The following is a 13,441-nucleotide window of genomic DNA, read 5'->3' as shown; positions in this document are numbered from 1 at the left end:
ATCCCTTCACCCTCATTCATCAGCCAGGATTTGGGGACAGTCCTCCCAGAGCCATGCAGGGGCAGAGACAGCTCTCCCCTGCTCCACTCCCTCTGCCAGGGCCTCCGTAGGGCAGGGTCTGCAGGCTGGTCACTGCCTGTGCTGTAATTCCTGTGGAGTGGGGACCCTCTGTGTCCATCTAGGAAATGGCTTTGAGTCACGAGCGTCTCTGGATGCTGAAAATGTTGGATTCAGGTCTGGCAGGAGTTGTGATTTTCTTTGCCTGTTCTGCGGGCTGTGCGAGAGGATGATGTGCAGAAGCTGCCCAAGCTCAGGATTGTGGCTCAGCTTTCAGGTGCTGCAGCCTCCTCTCCAGGGGACAGTGGCAGGATGCATGAGTTGTTAAGCCTCTGCAGACAAGGGACTGTCATCACAAAGATGTTGACACATGACTGGCTCCTCTTCTCACTGCAGACGCCTCTCTGGAAACCAGATCTCCAGGATCCCAGGGGAAGCTTTCTCTGGCCTCTACAGCCTGAAGATTCTGTAAGTAACTTGCTCCTCCCCGCAGAACAATCCCTGTCCCTGCCTCTCCCCAGCCTCTGGCACTGGCCATGAGCAGGGACTTGCAGCCATCCTGGGGGGATGCAAAGCTACGAGGAGGTGTGGGGTCAGATGTTAAACCCACACTGGCAAACCTGCCCCGAGGTGACTGGGGAACTGTGTCCCACCCCACAGACTGTGAGCAGGTACCCCCCAGGACACGGTGTGGCAACGTGCCCCAGAAGAATCTGCAGAGGTTCGCATTTTGCATATAAAACTCAACAAACTCCCTCAAGTGGTGTCCCCCAGATGCGCTGTCCACACCCCAAACTGCTTCGCTGCTGTGTTGGGGCTGGGTTGGAGCAACTCAAAGGTCCCGGTACTGCATTCTGGCAGGTGCTGGGGAAAGGGCTGTGCTCTGCCCAGCTCAGCTTGTCCTCACCACAAACCTCTTCACGGCCCAGGAGGCCTGTGCAAGGCTCTGGAGTGACCTGGGAAGGGCAGGATCCTTGGACAGTGTGACCTCAGGGGCGATGGAGGCAGCTGGATCCAGGAGCACTGCAGCCATCAGGCCATGCCTAGGACCTGTTAACCCTGCTTAACAGAGGTCATTGCAGGCAGGCCACCCACCCCTGCTGTCCAGCGGGGAAGGTCTAAGTGACAAAGTTCCTCTGGAAACTTTGGAAACCATGCTCAGCTGAGCTGGCTCTACTGTGGCACCTGCAGTCACACCTTCCTACGGGCCGCATGGAGCCACACTGCTTTTTGTATCCATATGACAGTCCACAGGCTCTGTGCAGGGTTTTGAGGTGGGAGTCCCTTTCTCCCTAAGGAACCATCTTAAAAATCTTCTGCAATAAACATTTTATCCCCAAGGGGATGTTTTGAACTCAGCCACAACGTGAAATTGTTGTAGCTGGTCCAGTTTATGCAGGGCGAGCAGGTACAAACCTGCTCCCAGGATTAGAGAGTATAAGGCTGTTTACTACGTCTTCTGAAGATGTAAAGTATGAATCCTGCCCTAAATCTCAGGGCTTAGAGATTTATCCATCCCCTGCATTAGGCAACAAATCAAAGGAACTGAGGAAAAACCGCAGCTCTCCCACCCAATTTCAACAAGAGGAGCCTTCTACTCTGGGGACACGGGAGCTTTTAAAGGTGCTTTTGATCAATTCTATTTGTGTCAGGCCCAGGTAAGGACTAATGCAGCGTTACCGGGGCGATGCCTCCCTTCCGGAGCCCGCAGCTCCCGGCAGCTGCAGCGGGAAGGGGAGGGTGGGAGCCCAGGACGCGGGCTCACTGACACCCAGCCCCAGGCAGCACCAGCAGGGACACGCTCCCCACTGACCCCAGAGTCAGGAGAGGCTTGAAGGATCAGGGCATTTCCATCTGGGAAATGGCTGCATCGGGAGGCTTGCTCCAGGCTGTCTTGTGAGAGCCGGAGTTGGTGTCCTCACGCTGCAGGATGAGCTGCTTTGCTCTCAGCCGGGCTGTGCCCGGTGACACCGGGTGGCATGTGGGCTGTCATGTCCCTCTGGCTGCAGCCCTGCCTGAAACTAAAGCACATGCCTGCTTAGGGACATGGTTTAATGGTGGAGCTGGCAGTGTTAGGTTAATGATGGGACTCAATGATCTCAGAGGGCTTTTCCAATCTTAATGATCTGGTTGTTCTCTGGCACTTACCCTGACCCCCCCAGCCTTTCCCGTGGGGGTATGCCGAGCACTAGCCCAGCCACGAGGTCAGGGGAGGAAAGGGGATGCTTACAGGGACTGGTCCATCCAGACCCTGCCATAGACCTCTTATTTAACAAAGTTCCTGCTTCCTGAAAGCAAGGGCACTACCAGACCCCATGTCACTGGGAGCATTTCCCTTTCCAAAGACCCCAATGGTTTTACTGGCCTGGCCGCAGGGGTGTGTTGTGCTGCTGTGTGCTCTCACTATAGGAGATGCTCTGATTCCTTTTTGTAGTGTTTCTGTGGGCTCCCCTGGAGTGAGGTGTTTGGGGGAGTGCAGTGGCAGATCCCTGCACCCTGCAGGAAAAGCAGCCATTCACCCCCACCTATTCCTCTGTCACTGGGAGGGTGAGGGCAGCAGCGAGGGACATGGTGGAGATAGACTGGTCCTGGGAATTGCTGGAACAGGTCTAGAAAAGTTGCCAGGACAGATCGTAGGAGCACTGAGCTTAATCACATCGGAAGGGCTCTTGGCAAGGGGCGGACTCTCACTCATTTCTCTCCTAAGACTGAGGAAAACCACAAGGTACTGAAGAAGGCAGGTGAAGGCCACCATGTGTTTCCTTCAGGTTGTGATTAAGGTTCCTCAGGTCACCACAGCAGTGACCTGTTTGGGGCTGGTGGCTCTGCAACAGCTCAGCAGGATCTGCTCCATCTCTCCAAGAATCAGAGGGAACAAGTGTATTCCCTCAGAGTCTGGTTGTGGCCAGGGGTGCAGAGCAGAGCCTGGAGGAGACCATGGGGCTGGCTCACCCTGCTCCTTGTGCCCTGGGACTGACCAAAAACCCTCCCCCTCTTCCCAAGCCACAACTCAGTCCCTTCTTCCCTTTGCTGCACCTCTCTGTACCCCATCCAAGCCTGCTGAGTGCCAGAACCCACTGCTGAGCTGGCTCCACCAAGATCTCCCTGTATCCTGGGGCTCTGAGACTGAGAAGATAAATTTCAACCCAAAAGACTGGGAGGAATTCGGGGCTACTGGGGAAGTGCAGTGATTTATAGGATGCTGTTGTTATGGACACTGGGGGTACTGCAGAGACAAGGGTGCACAGAAGCGTGCTGGGTAACTGGGGAGCACCAGACTGGCCCCAGTTATGTCCATGTCCTGTGGGCTGCTGTGCAACTGCACTGGGGGAGAACAGCATTTCATGGGACATGAGGTGCTCACTGCACTGCTCCCCATCCTGACCAAACCCTTGCTCCCTCAGGGCCGCTGTAACCATTCCTGCAGTCACGTGCTTTTCTTTGCACTTTAATCTCCACCAAAACAACACAGATAGCAAAGAGGGTATCTGGAGAGGGGAATCTGAAGACCCCATGAGACAGGAAACATCAGAGAGATGCTGAGATGTCAGGTATTAAAAGACAGGAGCATAGAGGAAAGTCCTGTCTCCTCACTTTAGGCAGAGGCAAAGCACTGAGTTTATATTTAACCATTCTGGCTCTGCTGAAAATCAAGACAGAAGAAGACTCAGAGAGGCCAAACCACCCTTCAGGCTTTCCACTGAACTTCCCTGGCCAGTGAAGGGCTGCTGCTGGGCTGGGACCCACCTGCACTGAGATGCCAGCTGTGAGGCTTCTGCTCCTCTTGATGCTGGGCAAGCTTTGGCCAGGCCACACCGTCCCACCTGGGACCTGCCCTGCAGGACACCGGCCAGCAGCACGGCAACCAGATGACAACAGGCAGAAGGGTGAGGAAATGCCAAATCCTCACCTGTGGGGAACCTCAGATAGAGGTTCCAGGGGTGCTAGAAGAGAGTGTGGCTGATGTGGCTCCCCCGCCCATGTCCTCCTCCTGCAGCTCCTGTGCACGGCTGCTCCCTGGGCAGCACAAGGGGGGCCCCAGGGGTCCCGCTGCTCACAAGGGGCACTCCAAGCCTCTGGCACGCTGACAATCACAGATGCCTGCCCCCTCAGCTCCTCTGGAGTACCCCACTCACACCACCCTGCCGCTCTCATTTCCCTCTTCCCCTCCCTGGGGGATCTTCTCCCCTCCCGCTCGCCGTGGTCACGGGTCGAGGGCAGGGCCCACCGAGCACCAGGAGCTGCCTCGCTGCTGCACCCAGAGCCCATTGCCATGGGGGACACGCTGCAAGGCTGCTGGGAGCCCTCTGAGATGAGTGTCGCCCACGCAGGACACGCGGCTGCTGTGAGTGTGCCCTGGCAGGTCCATAGTCCTGGGCCGTGCTGCTCCCTCCATGCTGTGCAAGGGGCCTGGCAGCCCCAGGGAGGGATCCCGGGGCTGTTCTCTGCAGCCCTCTGGGATGGGAAACCTCACCCAGGTGGGCAACTGTCCCACAAGGACCAGCACAACCTCTGGGGCTCCTGGTCCTGCACATGGATTTGTTTCTGCAGCCAAGGTGTGCTGGGGAGATAAAACACTGGCTCCTGCAGCCCAGTGAGAATGATCAGGGGTCTGGTGGTGAACCAAAGGAACATTGAGTCATCTGAGGTCCCTTAACCTGGAGAGGGGAGTGAGGATGGACACAAACCTTCAGGGAAGGCTGCTGCTGCAGTAAGTAAGGAAATACATATTGTCTATATATGAAGACAAGGAATAGCAAGTTTTGGAGTAGATGGCGACAGGGACATTGAGGACACACTGTGTTTATAGATGTCACAGGCTGGCTGAGGTTTGACAGGCTGTAGTTGGGAATGGCTGCCCTGAACATGAGCAGCTGAAACCTGTGGGCAGCCAGGAGCTGACCCGCAGCAGGATCAGAGATCTTACCCCTGGTGACAGGGGTGTCCCCTGGGGAGACAGGCTGGTGTCTGAGGATGGCAACAATTTACATCTAGTTTAATTTTAGTGTGCTAGAGCCCTAGGACTAATTGCAATCATCTGCAGGTCCACAAGTAAACTCTCACATGCTTCTTGGGCTGTCAAGGGGCCTGGTGCTTTCCTAGTCTTTCCAGAGAATTAGTTTGTTTAAAAAAGGATGGGAAACACCCTGGGAATTCCTCCACAAACCCGCCTGTGCAGATGGTCCTCTCCCTGCCCTCAGAGTGAATCCCAGAACTGGAACCTGGACCAGATTCTTGGCTCTGCCTCCTGTGGCTGCTTCACTGCACAAAAACCACCTGGAAAGTGGCCATGAAGATAGGCCTGTGCAGAAACCATGCAGGGGTACACCCAGGCAAGCAGGTGTGTGGAGACTTGGAAGAGAGCAGGGAAGAGCCAAGCTGCCCCACTACAACAGAACATCGTGCCACAGGGGAATAGGCTGAGACCTTCCTGCGTGAAGCCTGCAGCCAGCCAAGGGCAAGGCAAGATGTGGCCCCCTCAGCCCCCTCAGACAAGTGCAGGCTGACAGGGGTGGATGCTCAGCTGCTGCTCAGAGCTTTTCTCCACTGGCAGGTCCATCCCTTTTCAGAGAGACCCTGGCAGTGCACCTCTCCCGGGGGCTCTGCTCTGTGGGTGCACCCACATCCTCTCCACAGAGGCTGATGCTCCTCAGTAAAAGCTTCATTGCCAGGATCTTTGGAAGCCACTCCACAGGCTCTTTTGTCCCCTCTGCAAGCTCCTTCCCTTGCAAAATTAGCTCCTTGGCCCATGCTCTCCCAACATTGGAGCTTTCCAGGGTGGCAGAATATGCTGCTTAATCAGAGTATCTGGAAAACTGGAAACTTTTCCATCCTTCCAGACCTCCTCATGAGCTGCCTGGAAGCCTCTCACCTCCAAGTGTCCTGGCTGGAGCTCCATCAGCCAGGAAGCATCCATCCCAGCTGGCCATGGGGTTGACTTGTGCAGCCACAGCTCCCCAGGACATCCCACCCTTGCACAGGTGTCCTTCACCAAATGCTGCCCTGCACAACCAGGATTGCCCCCGCTCTGACTCCTGGCTGAACATGCTGCAGCAACAGCAGTGCTTACTATCCAAGAAGGAATCCCACACCAAACTCCACAGGGAAAGATTCCAAGTGCAACCACAACCTCACCCCAGAACGTGGAGGGCAAAATTCCTGGGTGCATCCTCTTGGCTGCAGACCCCACACCCGCGGCAGGCCCACCCTGCCCCTCCATTCCTCAGCAAGCCCCAACCAGCCTGTGTGAGCATGCAGACCCCGTGCTGCCCAGCCTGCCTGCACTGCCCGGGCTGTGAGCACTGCCCAGCACTGCCCAGCACTGCGCACCACTGCCCTGCACTGCCCAGCACTGCCCAGCACTGCCCAGCACTGCCCAGCACAGCCCAGCACAGCCCAGGGTGTGAGCACTGCCCAGCACTGCCCACCACTGCCCTGCACTGCCCACCACTGCCCTGCACTGCCTGGGGTGTGAGCACTGCCCAGCACTGCCCACCACTGCCCACCACTGCCCTGCACTGCCCAGCACAGCCCAGCACTCCCTGGGGTGTGAGCACTGCCCAGCACTGCCCTGCACAGCCCAGGGTGTGAGCACTGCCCAGCACTGCCCAGCACTGCCCAGCACAGCCCGGGCTGTGAGCACTGTCCACCACTGCCCTGCACTGCCCAGCACTGCCCAGCACTTGCGGGGGTGTGAGCACTGCCCAGCACTGCCCAGCACAGCCCTGCACTGCCCTGCACAGCCCAGGGTGTGAGCACTGCCCAGCACTGCCCACCACTGCCCACCACTGCCCGGGCTGTGAGCACTGCCCTGCACTGCCCAGCACTGCCCAGCACTGCCTGGGGTGTGAGCACTGCCCTGCACTGCCCTGCACTGCCCTGCACTGCCCAGCACTGCCTGGGGTGTGAGCACTGCCCTGCAGTGCCCTGCACTGCCCTGCACTGCCCAGCACTGCCTGGGGTGTGAGCACTGCCCTGCACTGCCCTGCACTGCCCAGCACTGCCTGGGGTGTGAGCACTGCCCAGCACTGCCCGGGCTGTGAGCACTGCCCAGCACTGCCCTGCACTGCCCAGCACTGCCCAGCACAGCCCAGGGTGTGAGCATTGCCCAGCCCTGCCCAGCACAGCCCGGGCTGTGAGCACTGCCCACCACTGCCCACCACTGCCCACCACTGCCCTGCACTGCCCAGCACAGCCCAGCACTCCCTGGGGTGTGAGCACTGCCCTGCACTGCCCAGCACAGCCCTGCACTGCCCTGCACAGCCCAGGGTGTGAGCACTGCCCACCACTGCCCAGCACTGCCCAGCACAGCCCGGGCTGTGAGCACTGCCCAGCACTGCCCAGCACTGCCCATCCTGCCCAGCTCAAGCGTGTTGGCTCAGCACTGCCTGAACCCTCTCCCACCACACACTGCCCTGGCACTGCCCATGGTTCATCTCCACCAGCAGGTAGGCTGGACAGAGCCTGGCAAGAGTGGCCTTGTTCAGCACATGCCACATCCCCTGGATGGGCCCTACCCAAGGGCCACCTCGCCAGTCCCTCCTCTTCTCCTCCTATACAGTGACCGAAGCAGCTCCTGGGGTCCAGGACAGGTGCTGGCTCACCTGGTGTGTGAACACACATCAAAAACATCACCAAAAAAGCCACATTGCCTCAGGATGGCAGGCATGGAGGTGGCTTGGGACACTTCAAATCCCTAGACAAACCCTACCTCCTGGACAGCCCTGAGCCTATGCAGAACAGAAATGGCTTTGAGACAAAGGGAATGGTGTGGCACATCCAAGAGACGCTCCCATTGGGAGGGAAGAGGAACGTGCAGAGGTTGGAATGTCTTTAATCCCCATGCATGGGCTCCAGGCACAGCTGCCTCCAGCAATAACAGCCCTTTGACTGTGCTGGCTGAGTCACTTCAGCCTCCCAGGATGGGGACATTTTATCATGCACAGGCCTGTACCTCTGAGGGCTGGATGTCTGCTGAGACTCTCTTGTGCAAGGATCCTGGTGTGATGGGACCTGATCCCAACATTTTTCTGGTCGTTCAGGCGTGGTCCCTGCCAACAAACAATCCTCCTACTTCTGAAAATGAAACCCGACCTCTGAGGAGCTGTGATTTTCTCTGGTTCCAGTCAGACTGCTGTGGGTAGCAGGTGGTGTGTCCATGTCTGCCAGCGTCTGCAAGCCCTGGCATCACCTGAACAGTGCCAAGCGAGGTGACAGTGCTCCATCCACGCTTGGGTTTGAGTCCTTGCTGGTCTGAACAGTCTTTGCTTGTCGTGTTCATCAGCTTGTCCAGAAGTTGGCTCATCAACCAGTAAGGTCATACAATCGCAAAATGGTTTGGATTTGAAGCAAGCTTAAGGACCATCCCATTCCACCCCTGCCACAGGCAGGGACACCTTCCACTAGCCCAGGTTGCTCCAAGCCCCGAACCTGGCCTTGGACTCTTCCAGGGATCCAGGGGCAGCCACAGCTTCTCTGGGCACCCTGTGCCAGGGCCTCCCCACCCTGAGTAAGTCCTAAGAGAATTAGACTCAGCAACTGAGAAACCACATCAGCTAGAGTGGGATTGCTCCATGGGCACAAGAATTTAAGCCCTGACTAAGTTGTCTCCAAGCTTCTGTGAAGCAGCACCTTGCTGTAGGAAAGCCAATGAAATCCAGGGATTTTGTTTGAAGGAGCTGATGGAGAGGCAGGAATAGACAGATGCTGACAGACAAAGGCCAGTGTGATCTGGGATCTCAGCGTTGCTGTGATCTTGTAGACTGAGGTCCAGCTTCACAGACCATCTGTGCCTCAGTCAGTCACCCTGCAGCAGACCTGGGATCCACGCAGATCCCTGCACCATCATCCATGCTCACACCCTGGAAAGCAGCTTCCTTTCCTGGGGAAGCATGAATGTAGGGACAGGACAGTGTCTGCCCGAGGCTTTTAGGACCATGAAGTCAGGAGATGGCAGGTGACTGGTTTGTGGAGTTGTTCCCTCTTTTCAATGCTGTTGACATAAATCGTGCAGTGACCTCTTAAAGCAGAATGTGTCGGCCATCCTTGGAGATGGCCTGGAGCCCAGGGCTCCTGCTGCAGGTGCTCTCCTCAGTGAGCTACAGCATTGTCCTCCCCCAAAGGCCAAAATGCCACAGCTTAGACAGAGAGGGATGCAGTAGCCCTGTCCCAGCTCTGCAGATGCCTTGCTGTCCTCTGAACCTTTGCGCCATCCTCACGTTAGAGCACTGCCCCGGCACCCCAGTGTGGAGCAGCCCCAGGAGCCAGGTGCCACAGCGAGGAGATGTGATCCTGCAGGCACGTCAGGGTGTCCCTGGCATCATCCCCCAGGCTTTGGTACAATTATCTGAGCTCTTCCCAAAATCATGGTGTATGTTGTTTATGAAAAAAAAACCAATATTATGCGAGGGTGGTTTAACACAATGTGTAAGGACTGACCACAGTCAGCAGGGCCTGATGGGGGTTGTCCTTGATACCAGACTGCAAGAAGAGTCATCCTGGGACACCCAGTGATAAATGCAGCATGTCTCTTCCTGCTCAAACCTGAGGTCTCTGTAAGCAAAGCTGGAGGTTTCTTGAGCTGGAGGCTGAATGAAGAACTTCTTGTTTAATACCAGGGTGGCCCTGTCCATATTATCAAACTCTGTTTGGAACTGGTTTTTGGCTTCTCTGTGTCATGCTCTGATGAAGAGTTATTGCATTCATTATGTGCAATGTGAAGAAGCACTGGTTCTTGTCCCAGTCCCAGCATCTGAAAACTTCTCTAACTGCCCTGCTGCTGTGAAAAACAGCATTGTCCACCACTCCAGTGGTTTTTGAGGTCTCTGAAGCATCTTCTTTAAATATTGTTTGTCTGCACCAAAATGGCTTCATTTTGGAACCAGACCATGCTGATGGTGGTCTGGAAAGTCTCTCAGTCTGTTTTACTGGTTAGAGAAGGGACTTGTAATAAATGGAAGGCAGCAGGATCCAGCAGAAGTGTGACAATGGGCTTTGCTCTAGCACTGACTTCAGATACTTCCTATGATCCACACTAAACACCAGGTTCAGACTTCAGAGAGACAGGGAGATTCAATGTGTGTCCCACCAAAACTCCAAAAGCACTTTTCAAAGCCCCACTCAGTATCACTCTATGTTCAGCTCTGCATGCTCTTGGTTTTTAACAGACATGAATTGTTGTTCCGCTTCACTGGGCTGCAGGAGCCAGTGTTTTATCTCCCCAGCACACCTTGGCTGCAGAAACAAATCCATGTGCAGGACCAGGAGCCCCAGAGGTTGTGCTGGTCCTTGTGGGACAGTTGCCCACCTGGGTGAGGTTTCCCATCCCAGAGGGCTGCAGAGAACAGCCCCGGGATCCCTCCCTGGGGCTGCCAGGCCCCTTGCACAGCATGGAGGGAGCAGCACGGCCCAGGACTATGGACCTGCCAGGGCACACTCACAGCAGCCGCGTGTCCTGCGTGGGCGACACTCATCTCAGAGGGCTCCCAGCAGCCTTGCAGCGTGTCCCCCATGGCAATGGGCTCTGGGTGCAGCAGCGAGGCAGCTCCTGGTGCTCGGTGGGCCCTGCCCTCGACCCGTGACCACGGCGAGCGGGAGGGGAGAAGATCCCCCAGGGAGGGGAAGAGGGAAATGAGAGCGGCAGGGTGGTGTGAGTGGGGTACTCCAGAGGAGCTGAGGGGGCAGGCATCTGTGATTGTCAGCGTGCCAGAGGCTTGGAGTGCCCCTTGTGAGCAGCAGGACCCCTGGGGCCCCCCTTGTGCTGCCCAGGGAGCAGCCGTGCACAGGAGCTGCAGGAGGAGGACATGGGCGGGGGAGCCACATCAGCCACACTCTCTTCTAGCACCCCTGGAACCTCTATCTGAGGTTCCCCACAGGTGAGGATTTGGCATTTCCTCACCCTTCTGCCTGTTGTCATCTGGTTGCCGTGCTGCTGGCCGGTGTCCTGCAGGGCAGGTCCCAGGTGGGACGGTGTGGCCTGGCCAAAGCTTGCCCAGCATCAAGAGGAGCAGAGGCCTCACAGTTGGTGTCCTGCTCCTCACACCCCCTGTAGTCACCCCCCCAGGGTCCCTGCACTCTCCCAAGAGCACTTCTGTCCTGTCCTGGCTCTCCTGTGATTCCCACTAGCCCAGGCAGAACTGTAAGCCAATGCCCAGCTGTATCTGTGCTCTGTCCCTCAGCTTCCCTGTAGAATTCTGCATTTCCCCAACTGCTCTTCCACACCAGCCTCTCTCCACACCCTCCTCATATGTGCAAGCTGTTGGCAGAAATGCCAGGTGAGATGCCGTAGGCCCTTAATCATGTTCTTCATTTGGAAGGGAACCATTTATTAAACATGGCCTCTCTGCTGCCCTTTTGTTCCAAACACATCTTCTCTCCTGCACTGACTGTCAAAATTTAACATTTTACTAAAGGAAAGCTTAAGTCATGGTAGCTGGTGTCTATTCTTTCTTCTCCATTCTTATGGTCTTTTACCCTGTATAGAAAAAAAATTTGGCACAACCCGTTTTTCACTAGCTACTGCTGAGAGTTCCTTGTTTCCCTGCTCTTTCTTCTGTGTTCATACAAATAACTTACTGGTAAGTCCCCATTTTCTTCCAGAAGTCAGAGTTGTGTGGCCTATAGGTTTCCTTTTTAAAAGTTGTCTCTTTCCAACTTTCCTTTCATGTCAGACCTCTGAATCCGCGGCAGTAAGGTTGCAGCCACAGCAATGGAGAAGTTTCTTGCTTACATCCGTGCTCTTTGGGCTGCCCCTCACCGCTAAGGCCATGCCCTGCTCCTTTGACACTGCCGGTAAATGATGGCAGGACCTTAAGCACCATTTTCTTTTTCATGCCATCTCCAATCACTCTTGGAAGGTTTTGTAAAGAGTAGCCTCAGATATGTAAGACTTTCCTTTTTTAGGCACTTCCCCTGGCCCAGCTACTGTGCTGGGATGTGTCTGTTACCCAGAGGAGCACATCAGTGATGTCCCAGTTCTGGAAGGAACAAGTAGGTTCAGGACAGAAGCCTGTCCAGAGTCAAAAACGGAGCCTTTGCAGAGATGCTGAGATGATGACACCAGTAAACTCAGATGTGTGGTGCTCCAATAGGTCAGTGAGAGAGGATTGTGTCTGACCACGTCTGAAACACCCCTTGGAGTGGGGTTCTTACTCTGCCTCCATCCCTAGAGCCAGGCAGACACCCATCCCTGGGTGCACTGTCACCTTTGTCTCCTCCTTTCCCATCTCTTGTGTAGGTGTCTCCGTGTCCACAGCCCTTCTCCATGCCCTGCACTCACTTCCATCTCTGAGGGATCCTCCTGGGTCCTGCCTGTTCAGCCCAACAGCCCCAGGCACCTGCTCTCTCTGGAGTCTCTGAGCTGGTTTGGTTGTTTCCACAGCAATTCCAGTCACTGCTGCAGGCGGTGCCAAGGCTGCCAGGTCCCTGAGCAAACAGCTGTGGAGCGGCTCCTCACCCGCTGTGTCTGCAGCTGGCCACAGTGGGATAGGAAACCTGCCACGGGCTGCTTTCCACCCCCTCTGGAGGGAACCACTGGCACGCACGGGCGGAGGATGCCTGACTCCAGGATAAATGTGGCACAGCCTGGCTCAGACCACTGGTGCCAGTCTGGGGTAACAGATGCACATCTGCAGGGCAGAGGCCCCTTTGTGGTGACATCCTCCCAGCAGACCCCCAGTGCAGCACCAAACTCACCCCTCGGCCCTTCTGCTGCAAGTCCTGGGCCGGACTGGGCTGCAGCTCACTGGCTGGCCACCTTAAGCTTGCTTAAGAGCCCTGGCTGGCCAACATGGTGCTTTCCAACCACTCCAGCTTTCCAGCAAGAGCCCAGAACATCTTCAGAAACAAGCAGCAACATCTTCCATTTCGTGTCAGGCTGTTGCTGTTGTTTTTTTAACAAAGTTTTCTTTTTTCTAATTATAGGATGTTGCAGAACAATCAGCTGAGCCGCATCCCTGCAGAGGCACTGAGAGATCTTCCAAATCTCCAATCTCTGTAAGTCATTAAAAATCAATGCTACGAGCTGCACAGTCCCTTGGGGGCCCCAGGCTTCCCAGCATTTGAGTCATTAGTTCCTTTGTCAAGGATGTTCTGTTCCTTCTTCCTTTTCTTTTCCAATTTATGCAAAGATTACTGTCACTTAGAGTGGAAGGGAGGGGAGGGCAGTTTTCAAGGAAGAAACACTGTCTTGGTAGAGGATGTTGAAATTACAGCTCCCCATGTGTGCATTGTGATGAAAAGGCCACCAGAGCCAATGCATATTTCAAGGAACATTGGAAAATATCCACTCAAAGAGTCTCTGTGCTCTGCACTGTGGCCCACAGTGGGGAAGGGACCTGCCAGCAAGCACAGAGGACACTCTGGGTTGTCCAAGTGCAAGCTGGGC

General features: G+C 55.8%; 1 protein-coding gene across 2 annotated transcripts in view; it reads left to right on the top strand.

The window, feature by feature from the left end:
* LGR6 (leucine rich repeat containing G protein-coupled receptor 6) overlaps positions 1-13,441 on the top strand; it is a 152,684-nt gene that overhangs the window by 66,534 nt on the left and 72,709 nt on the right. For both annotated transcript variants that reach the window (XM_032133239.1, XM_032133238.1), the window contains exons 3-4: positions 454-525; positions 12,979-13,050. In XM_032133239.1, the coding sequence (XP_031989130.1) occupies positions 454-525; positions 12,979-13,050 (144 nt within the window). The remainder of the gene's footprint in view (positions 1-453; positions 526-12,978; positions 13,051-13,441) is intronic.

The sequence above is a fragment of the Corvus moneduloides genome, chromosome 24 (assembly GCF_009650955.1).
Source record: "Corvus moneduloides isolate bCorMon1 chromosome 24, bCorMon1.pri, whole genome shotgun sequence".
NCBI classification, from domain to species: domain Eukaryota; kingdom Metazoa; phylum Chordata; class Aves; order Passeriformes; family Corvidae; genus Corvus; species Corvus moneduloides.
This window is presented reverse-complemented; position numbering and strand designations above follow the sequence as displayed.